This window comes from Coffea eugenioides, chromosome 9 (genome assembly GCF_003713205.1).
Source record: "Coffea eugenioides isolate CCC68of chromosome 9, Ceug_1.0, whole genome shotgun sequence".
In the NCBI taxonomy this organism is placed as follows: Eukaryota; Viridiplantae; Streptophyta; class Magnoliopsida; order Gentianales; family Rubiaceae; genus Coffea; species Coffea eugenioides.
Window position 1 is genome coordinate 6,615,447 of NC_040043.1, and position 11,141 is coordinate 6,626,587.

Sequence of the window (11,141 nt, forward strand, 5' to 3'; positions counted from 1 at the left end):
GGAACGATGAAATTTTATAGGATGGGCTTTCCTGTCAATCTTTCCTCTTAATTGTATTATTTTTGAAATTCCAACTACAAGCTGAGACAGCACTTGAAGGCGTGCGATATGATGCCAGTTGAAGTTGCGTCTTTAAAGTCCTTTTAGGAGAAGGATATACGTCTCTTTGGAGGCGTGATCTTAGTAAAATCGAATTTACGCCTTTAAAATTCACCAAAAGGGAAAAGCACGCCTGTAGTTCTTTCTTTTTCTCCATCGTTAGCCATTATGGGGGTGATAAATATTAGGGGTGTAATCGAGCCGAGTCGAGCTCGAGTATTGCTATACACCAAAGCTCATATACACCAAAGCTCGAGCTCGACTCGACTCATATACACCAAAGCTCGAGCTCGACTCGAGCTCGAGCGAGCCCAAAAAATCGATACTCGAGACTCGACTCGAAAAATTTCCTTTAGGCTCGAGGCTTGAAAATTTTTTTTATTTTAGGTCTTTTTATAATTATGTTATTACTTTTTTGCCATTATAGGATTTTATTATAAAGAAGGATATATTGTAAATTTCATATAACTTATACCCATAATGGTCATTTTATAATTATAATACATATATATTATTTAAATTATAAATATATTATTTAAATAACTCCGGCTCGTCGAACTACTCGACTCGACTCGAGCTGGGCTATTTCGACTCGAAACTCGACTCGATTTTCATTCGAGTTACTCGAAACTCGACCGAGCTACTCGCGAGTAGCTCGGCTCGCGTACATCCCTAGTGATAATAAATACCTTTTTTTTAGGGTTAATTACATTTACCTCCCCTGAGGTTTGACCATATTACCAATCAATCCCTGTAATTTGTCCAAATAACGGTCTCACCCTTTGAATGATCAAACATTTAACAAAAACCCCCTTAATGCCAAAAATGCCCTTATTGAGGCCATGTTGCATTAAAAAAAGAACATATTTTTATTTATTAACCTTCAAGTAATCCAAAAAAATAGAAAAACGTTTTTGCTTATTATTTTATAAAAATCATATCTTTGCTTCCATAAATAGTTTTGAATCAATAATTATTTTAAATCTTAAAAATGAATATTAAAAATTAGATAAATTGAAAGAAAAATAAAAAAAGAAGAAATTATTTTAATTCCTGGAGTATGGTTCAAGAAATTATTAATTACACGAAATTAATGGGTTTGGATTGAGGTTTCGAGAGTTCGAGTCAGAATCGGGTCGAACCCGAAAAGAAAACAGGTCGATTTCGGGTCAACCCATGGGTGACCTGATATGACCCGATATGACCCGTTTACGAATTAAAAATAATTTAATAAACATAAAAATTATTTTATCTAACTAAACTAAGTTATTCTTTTTTTTCAAAGGCATTAATTACTTAATCCTAAATGAATTTATTTAACTTGTGTGAAGTTGAAATTATTATATTTGGACAAATAATATATTATATTATTTTTTACTTATATACTATTTTAATTTATTTTATATTTGGTTTGGGATAAAACACTTTTATGGTGTTTAATTTATTTTAGATTTGGTTTGGAATTATTTATTTAAATTTTTATTAATTGATTATGTAATTAATTTTGTGAGAAATTAATTTTATTAGAAATTATTGTGATAAATTAATAAATTAAAATTAAATTTCGGGTCATTTCGGGTCGACCCGCCAACTCGAAATTTTCGGGTTCGTATCCTGTTCCCCGTTTCGGGTTGGCGGGTCATTTCAAGTCAGCGGGTTTTCTGTTATACCCGGGTCTCAACCCGACCCGCCAACCCAAACTCGACCCGATTGCCACCCCTACAATATTCTTGGGGTTGTTCTTTCAATTAATATTTTTAATTGTTTCATCTTTTTTTTTTTGGGTTCTAGATCAATTTGTGTTCTTTTCATAAGGATAATTGGGATTGGTTATACTAGGATCAAGCTCCAAGTAGTGCTCAACCCAACATTTTTTCAAGTTGCTTAATAGGTGTGAAAACACACAATGACAATGCCGCCACTTAGTGCAGATGGTTCTTACAGTGTATATGTATCAGAAGGCAAGTGAAGAACCTTCCATGGCAATTCCTTGATAACCACTCCAGTGATCAATTTGACATTATCAAGTTGTTGGGATAATAGTTCATCCACTTTTCTCTCAAAGAGGAAGGTCATGGTGTCTCTCTTGAATAGGAAGACCTTTTGAGAAGAGAAGAAAAAGGAAGGCCATGGTCTCTCTCCCCCCAAATAGGAGGACCTTGTGAGAATTAAAAAAGAATTTAAAAAAACATGTAGACACCAATTAAGGTATACAAGTGGAACACTTGATCAGTGTTTTAAGAACCGGATCAAATCGACTACCAATCAAATTGTGAATTGGCCATGATATTGGTTCGATTCTATAAGAAACCCAAGAAATTTTTTTAAAAAAATCAGTCAAAATCTATCAAAATTGGTGAACCGAAATAAATCGGTTAAATTAGTCAAGTCCAGTTTTTGAGTTTTGACTTGGGACTTGGACTTTTTTAATGAGTAGTTCTTTTTTTTTTTTGGATTCTATCAAGCCCCAATATCTACAACTTAGTTGATTGATGGGCCATTTTTTCCCACAATTAAAAAAAAAACCTTAGTCAGCCCAACTTAAAAACAAAATGATTAATCCAACTAAAAACTAAAGAAACTCTCAATTCCTTTTCTCCTTTAAAAATCTTCACTTTTAAAAGCCACTTTACAAGCTCCGCTCATCTCTTTTCTTTTTTTCCTTTTCTCTTTTCTTTTCTATCTTTTCTTTTACATTATTGATGGTCAAAACAATAATGAAGTTGAACTTAGCAGATAAAGAAGCACACTTGTTTTTCCTTTCCTGTTCTATCTTTTGTTTTCATATTCATGATTTTTCTACATTTTTTGGAGTTAATTTTACAAATCCTATCAAATTTATTTTTGAATTGGGAAAGTTAAACTCTTCTTTGTTTAATTTAAGATATTGGATAGATTTGTTCATAATTTTTTTTGATTCTTTATTTTTTTTATAAAATCCTTTTATTTTATTTGGTGGATGAATTAGAAGGTATTATAGATCAATAAATCTTCTCCTAAAGATGTTACAAAATTTAAGATTTTCGTGTTGATTTTATACATTTCTACTTATTTGTTATATTTATTTTTAAAAATTAAAAAAAGCAATGAACCAGAGTTGAACAGGTTCAATATTCACCCGACCACTTTACCGGTTCAATTACCTGTCTGTCCGAGTTTCAAAACATTGCACTTGGAGGCCCAAGCTGGAATAGGTTAGTTTTGAACAGTGGAACATCATCTCGGTTTTGCGTGCGAACCAATCCACAAATCACACCGAACTTAATCAAATCAGGACGTAGATATACTTTAAGGTCCAGCAATAATTTTGATGAATGTAAAAGAGGGCTGCAGGCATTCTTAATCTTGCATCACCGGTCAATTTCAGAAGAAAAATTTGGATAACAGCAAAGTCACTTCCTTTTTTAATGTGACTTCACTTGTTTTTGCCTGCGTATTATTATACACATATGCCTGCATAGATAATGTCAGAATTAAGTTTGTTGAAGCTTCACAATCACTTAGCTATGGAGATTCTGGACCCTCCAATATTTGTAACGGGTTTGAGGAGACCCCAGCAAACAAGCACACAGGTGAAATTTCATTGGTTATGTATCAAAAGATGAAAAGCGACACTTTAAAGTAACTTTTGCATGGCTAGCAGAATGAATCTTGGCAAATCTGCAGCTTATGCATATATTAATCCTTCTAGGAACTCGCATTATCCTCAAGGTTACGTGCAGAATTGAGATTAAGGAAAAATTTAAGCATATAATATGGGAGCATGAATTCAAAGAGAATTTTAAAATTGTTGAAATTTATTAGCACTCCTGATCAATTTGCAATCTACACAGCTTCAAGGGTATAGTGTAGTTTATTAACCTGTGTTTTAACACTTTTTCATATAATTATCAAGTAGTTTTAAAAGCTATATATAACTCCTCATAATTTGGACTAAAGCGTTATCGTAACTTAAATCGATCTGCTGCTGCGATGGAATTAGTTCAAATGTCAAGATTCCATTGAAAAATAGGGGCATGAAAATGTTCAGTGGATCCTTGGCCCAAAAAGATAGTTTTCATACCTCATGCCATGCTGCTTCTTATTTTACTTCTTCTTCTTCTTCTTCCTTTTTTTTGTCATTTGATCTCTACGTACCTTATCATACTTTAACTAAAGAAACATTTTCTGGCACACAAAGCTGCAAAGCTCCACCATTTGAATACCATCCAGTCAAATGGAAGCAACTTGGGCATGTTTTGACACTGCAACAAATCTTTGCTGGGCAGATAATGACTGACTCTATCCAAATCTTTCCCACTATTAGCTCGCTAAACAAGGCCATACACAAAATTTTATGATCGAGCTTGGCCCTCCAAGCAGCTTGTGGGTTTTGTGACACCTTTGTGAATTGTGAGTGGAGAATATGATCATATGACATGACCATATATATATATATCAAATCGAAAAAAAGAAGATTCCATTTATAATAATAAAACTACGTACCTTTCCATGAACAGTCATCATGCATCATAATGCATAGCTGTTAGTATCATAGCTACACAAACAGGCCTGGCCGGGGTGCGTGTTGTATGTGCAGGAGAAAGCATCCTTATCAGGATGCAAGATTGAGTGCATTGGTCTACTGCACGCATTGAGATATATTGAATATGTTCCCTCTTGGTCCCTTTTGCTTGGCTCAATTTTTTTTCTGCTACATTTGGTCCTTCATTATTTGTATAAAAGTCTGCTGCCCACTTTCTTTGCTTTGATTGCAAGAACACATATTTTTTGATTTAATGGAGGGTCAAACTCAGCTTGAATCATCACACATGAGATGATCATGATCATGATCATGGGTGGAAGAAGCCCTCTACTCTAACCCCCCCCCCCCCCCCAAAAAAAAAAAAACCCACATTGTGCCTACTTGCCTAGCAATCACTTATAAACATTATGGATTATTTGGCTCATAGAATTGAAGGGTTTCGACTGATTTTTGTTCAAAGTTAGAATCTATTTGTTGGTTCATTTGAACTTTTCTGACAAAAACTACCTGTTATGGTGGAGGGATAGACTCGGACTACTGTCGGTTTTATTAGAAAAGCTCACTTAATTTGGTATTTTTTTTTTCACGTGATGGAGCTATTAAGATGATAAGACTATGGATTAATCATTCTGAAACCAAAAAGAGAGATTCGAATCAAAACACAACACAGTTAAGTTCATAAAACAGCATATGAGCCCCATAAGGCTGATTCTTTTTTGACTTTCCCTCAGCCGTTTAAAGTCATTGACCAAATAAAATACAGGTTAACTGTCATTTTCCTTTCCCTCTTTGGTTTTGAGTGCTTGATTGAGAAAGAGGCAGTAAAGGGAAGAGAGGGAGAGAGGGGTGAAACTTTTTAAAGCATTGATTCATGCAAACTTTAAAATGAGAGCAAAGCTTTTGCTTTTCTTGGGAGTGGTCTAAAGTTTGAGAGGCGGGCTCCCTAAATTGCCAGGTTTGCTTTCCATGCCTATGTAACAAAGGAGCACTAGGGTCCCATATCCAAGGTACTCTCACATAGAAAGAAGAAAACAATGTATAAAACAAAAGAATTTTATACAGAATTTTGCGAGCCCTAAGTAGATTTTATTCCTAACAAGTTTAAAATGACAGATTGACTGTGTTTTGCATCTTCACCAATGTTTCAAGGCAAAGCAAAAGGATCATATATTATACGGGTATTAGGCTACATGTAACAAAAAATGACAAAGAAAAAGGCATTCACAGTCACAAAATACTGCATCTTTAATTGATCAAATCAAACGGCCGACTGCCTAACAGGAAGATGCATCTTTATTCTTGAACTTTGCTTTTGCTTTTCTTGATAAAGTTAAAGATGATGAATCCACAATATACAGGGAAAGAAATTCCAGTGAATCGCTCAAAGTTAAATCCAAATAGCATCCAAGGACCTCCACTCCATACTCCATGCTCCATATTTGAACCTCCCCTCTCTCTATTTGTTTCACTCGTTCATCATAAAAATCTTTTGAAACCAATGGTTTATTCATATGCTGTTCTTGAAAAGGTTGGAATCAGCTAAGTAGCTAAAACTCGATTTTTCCCACATATCAGCTACGAATGGCAACTCTCAATCTTGTGATCAGACTAGCCATCTTCCCTTCTCTTCTCCTAGCCTTCCTTACTACTACTGCTACGTTGAGTCATGCATCACATAATTTGTTTCTCAGAAGGCAGGCGTCAGTTCTTGTTTCTGTCAAACAAAAGTTCCAGACTTCAAGCCCTTCTCTGGATAGTTGGAATATGTCAAACTACATGTTCCTCTGTATGTGGAATGGCATCACATGTGATGAAAATAGATTAGTAGTTTCATTAGACATATCCAATTTAAACCTCTCAGGCTCTCTCTCACCTGCAATAACTGAACTTCGATCCCTCATAAACATTTCAGTTGCTGGCAACAGCTTCTTTGGAGTTTTCTTGCCCGAAATTCACAAATTTGAAAATCTGCGAATTCTCAATCTTTCCAACAATGTTTTTAGTGGAAATTTGAGCTGGGAATTTTCCCACTTGCAGGAACTTGAAGTTCTGGATGGGTATAACAACAACTTCTCAGGTCCACTTCCATTTGGTATTTCTCAACTTCAGAAGCTGCAGTACTTGAACTTGGGTGGAAATTACTTTTCAGGGCAAATACCAGCTAGCTATGGAGGCCTAAACCAGCTCAATTTTCTATCCCTGGCAGGGAATGATTTGAGTGGTTTTATTCCTGGTGAATTTGGTAATCTTACCAGTCTACAGTGGCTCTACTTGGGATATTTCAATACGTTTGATGGGGGAATTCCGTCAGAGCTTGGCAAGCTGATCAACTTAGTCCATTTGGATCTTGCAAATTGTGGCTTGGTGGGTCCAATTCCAGCAGAATTAGGCCATCTGAAAATGTTGGACACTCTTTTCTTGCAAACCAATCAGCTTAGTGGTTCAATTCCTCATCAGCTTGGGAATTTAGCTAGCTTGAAATCTCTTGATCTTTCAAATAATGTTCTCACAGGAGAGATTCCAGCTGAGCTTTCCCCACTACAAGAGCTCACCCTCTTGAACTTATTCATGAACAGACTTCATGGTGAAATACCTCAGTTCGTTGAAGAGTTGCCTCAGTTGGAAGTGTTGAAACTTTGGCAAAATAACTTCACAGGATCTATTCCTCAAAAGCTGGGACAGAGTGGTAAGCTAATTGAACTTGACTTTTCAACTAACAAGCTCACAGGATTGGTACCAAGTACTCTGTGCTCTGGTAGGAGGTTGAGAATCTTAATTTTGCTCAACAATTTTCTTCTTGGTCCTTTACCTGATGATCTTGGCCGTTGCAAATCACTTTCTAGAGTCAGGCTGGGGCAAAATTTTTTGAGTGGGTCAATCCCACGTGGATTTCTTTACTTGCCTGATCTATCACTAATGGAACTGCAGAACAATCTACTTGCTGGACAACTTGAAGAAACGAATACCCAGGTGTCTACAAAACTTGAGGGCCTCAACCTATCCAACAATCGGTTATCTGGCCCTCTTCCCACATCCATTGGAAAATTCTCTGGTCTGAAGATTCTTCTTCTAAACGGTAACCATTTCTCAGGCAATATACCGTCCGAAATTGGGAGTCTTGGTAACATGTTGAGGTTAGACATGAGTAAAAACAACTTCTCTGGCAACATTCCACCAGAAATTGGTAAATGTCTCTCTCTCACTTACTTAGACCTGAGCCAAAATCAACTTTCAGGTCCGATTCCTGTTCAAATTGCTCAAATTCATATCTTGAATTACTTCAACATCTCCTGGAACCATTTGAGCCAGAAACTTCCGAAGGAAATTGGTTCCATCAAAAGCCTGACTTCTGCTGACTTTTCCCACAATAACTTTAGTGGTTCAATACCTGAAACTGGACAATATTCAGTTTTCAACTCCACCGCTTATGTTGACAATCCTGATCTTTGTGGATCCTACTCGAATCCTTGCAACTATTCTACCGCTGCAGAGTTAGCGCACAACTACCAAGGTGATGGCAAATCAAAGGTCCCAGCCAAGTACAAGCTCATATTCGCATTGGGACTCCTAGTTTGTTCGCTAATTTTTGCTGTTCTGGCAATAATTAAGACCAGAAATGCAAGAAAACACTCAAAGTCCTGGAAGCTGACAGCATTTCAAAAGCTAGAATTTGGAAGCGAGGACATATTAGAGTGCTTGAAAGAGCACAATATCATTGGCAGAGGTGGAGCAGGGATAGTGTATAAAGGTACAATGCCAAATGGAGAGGAAGTAGCAGTGAAAAGGTTGGGAATAAGCAAAGGGTCTCATGATCATGGCCTATCGGCAGAAATTCAAACACTGGGGAGGATCAGACATCGTTACATCGTCCGGTTGCTGGCATTTTGTTCGAATAAAGAGACAAACTTGCTTGTCTATGAATATATGCCAAATGGAAGCTTAGGTGAAGTTCTTCATGGAAAGACTGGAATATATCTGCAGTGGGATACGAGGCTAAAAATAGCTATGGAAGCTGCGAAAGGCCTTTGTTACCTACACCATGATTGTTCCCCTCTAATTATTCACCGTGATGTGAAGTCCAACAACATCCTGCTTAATTCTAATTTTGAGGCTCATGTAGCAGATTTTGGTCTAGCAAAGTTCTTGCAAGATAATGGAACATCAGAGTCCATGTCTGCAATTGCAGGCTCCTACGGCTACATTGCTCCAGGTATTTTCTTTAATTCATTATCAAATGTCATCAATCTAAATTTCAGCATTTAAGCATCACTCACAGAAACTTCAGATCCTTGTTCTTTTAGTCTTTTTATTTCATAATATCATCAAGATCTAGTCTTTTTTCTAAAAATCTAGTTCTCCTCTGAACCGAAAGCTATAACACCTTATTTGATATTCCCTCTTTTACTCATAATTCCATAGTATATTATCCATGGACGATATATACTTACCTTTGGACCACAGTAGTGTGCATAGGAGTGGATTCCAAGAAAAGCAAGATTACCACAGTAGTGTGCACAGGAGTGGATTCCAAGAAAAGCAAGATTACCACTGACTTAAAGGAAAATTCTTCCATAGCTTTTATCCTGCTCCTGATTCTTGAAAACCTCTAATGTGAATTCATTCAGGTACCGAAGACAAAGAAGCAAGTTTTCTACTTTAAACTGAACAACCATGAAAATGTACAAGAATCCAAAGTATTCCTCCTTCGGAATCCCAACTTCGGAATCCTAATTGGGATCTAAGCTTTCACTTTCTCCAAGACCCATAAAGAGAAAGATAAAAAGAAATACAGACAATCACCTTTCCCTTTATGAAACACATGCCGTCACTTTCATCCACTGATGGTTGAAATTCCATGCTTTTCAGTGTAAGAGAATAGTGACTCAGGCATATTGTAAAAGACTGGTGCTACCCTTTATACATTTGCATGTTGAATTTCCTTTCGCTATTGAAATTTTTTAACTTTCTGCGAATTATACTTCCTGATTTTTGCGTATATTACTACTAACTGGTTGGCCTTTATTTGTTCCTTTCACCTAACAGAGTATGCTTACACCTTGAAAGTTGATGAAAAGAGTGATGTTTATAGCTTTGGAGTGGTACTTTTGGAGCTTATAACAGGTAGAAGGCCCGTTGGCAACTTTGGCGAAGAAGGTTTAGATATCGTTCAGTGGGCAAATATTCAGACAAATTGGAGCAAAGAAGGGGTGGTGAAGATCCTAGATGAAAGGCTTAAAAATGTTCCCCTTAATGAAGCAATGCAGGTCTTCTTTGTTGCAATGCTGTGTGTTCAAGAACATAGCATTGAGCGGCCGACCATGCGAGAACTAGTCCAAATGCTTGCTCAGGCTAAACAACCTAACACATTTCACATGCAATGATTTTGTTTAAGCAAAGTGGGATCATCTTAAATTCACAATAATAGTAGCAAGCAAGCATTAAAATGCTGTAATTTTTCTCATGCAATCTTGTTCCTAGGCCGATCAATGGAGTTAGTTGTAGCATGTGAAATCGTGAATTGAAGCAAGATCTGCTCTGCTGGTTGCAGATTTGAAGGGGTAATATTGGTTATTTGTAGAGATGTAAACAGTGAAAGTGAAGCTGATGGCAAGACTGAAATTCAGACTACATCATTGAGTTATGATTTTTATGGTCAGAAGAGAAAAATGATGTGAGAGTGAGAGGTCAAGTTTTCTTAGTTTCTGAAATTTGTCCATTGTTGTACTTTTTCTATAAACCACCACCACTTTGGACGCACTTAGCTTGTTCAATAGCAGCAGTCAGAAAAAACCTTAGAAATAGAGCATCTGTACTAAATCTTTGCATCCTTCCCATAAAATGCTGCACTAAATCTGCCCCTTGTGCAGCTTGTATTATGCACCATAACTTTATAAGCACTTTTCTTGGAAACTATTTCACTTGAATGCCCTTCTTAGATAATTAGATATAACTACATGTGAATTTACAAGACTTTGAATTACCTATGACCTAATTCAAATTTCCACTAAATTAGTTGCCCTAACTCTTAACCGTGATGACAATAGCTAAACCTAAACCTGAACCAAAAATGTTGTTGGGTTTAACCTACACCTAAATTTTCATCCCACAACAAAAGGTTGGTTTAATAATTATTGCATCAAAAACCCACAAAGATTTGAAAATTGGGGCCTCACCTGCTCTTTGTATTTTAAAGATGGGTTATTCTATCCTATACTAATATTTAAATTTTGTAGGAAAAAAAATACTTGAATTTTATAATGTATGTATCCTCTATTTTGTAGGGAAAAAAAATACTTGAAGTTTTATTGGGGCCAAACTCAGCCATAAGGATTTGCTCATTTTTGTTAAGGCTTGTTGTGGTGGGATTTTGAGTCCTTCTCCAGCCATTATCATTTAATAGGCTATGTATAATTGTATATAAAATCCTCCCTCCTACAATGTTTACCTTCCAAATTAAATAACATGGCTTGATAGGTCATACGTAACTTGCCTTGGCCTTGGAACCAAATAGCCTTTA

General features: G+C 36.3%; 1 protein-coding gene across 1 annotated transcript; it reads left to right on the plus strand.

Annotated features, from left to right (window-relative positions):
• The first annotated feature begins 6,035 nt into the window (after window positions 1-6,035).
• On the plus strand, window positions 6,036-10,537 carry LOC113782904 (leucine-rich repeat receptor-like serine/threonine-protein kinase BAM3). The gene is made up of 2 exons (XM_027328857.1): window positions 6,036-8,834; window positions 9,668-10,537. The coding sequence occupies exons 1-2, from the start codon at window positions 6,206-6,208 to the stop codon at window positions 10,003-10,005; spliced, it is 2,967 nt and encodes a 988-aa protein (XP_027184658.1). The 5' UTR covers window positions 6,036-6,205; the 3' UTR covers window positions 10,006-10,537.
• Window positions 10,538-11,141: the final 604 nt, after the last annotated feature.

Excerpts from the sequence above, each read along its gene's own strand:
- LOC113782904 (XM_027328857.1), top strand. The coding sequence starts at position 6,206 with ATGGCAACTCTCAATCTTGTGATCAGACTAGCCATCTTCCCTTCTCTT. Across the intron at positions 8,835-9,667 it reads CTACGGCTACATTGCTCCAG|AGTATGCTTACACCTTGAAA; the intron begins GTATTTTCTTTA and ends TTCACCTAACAG.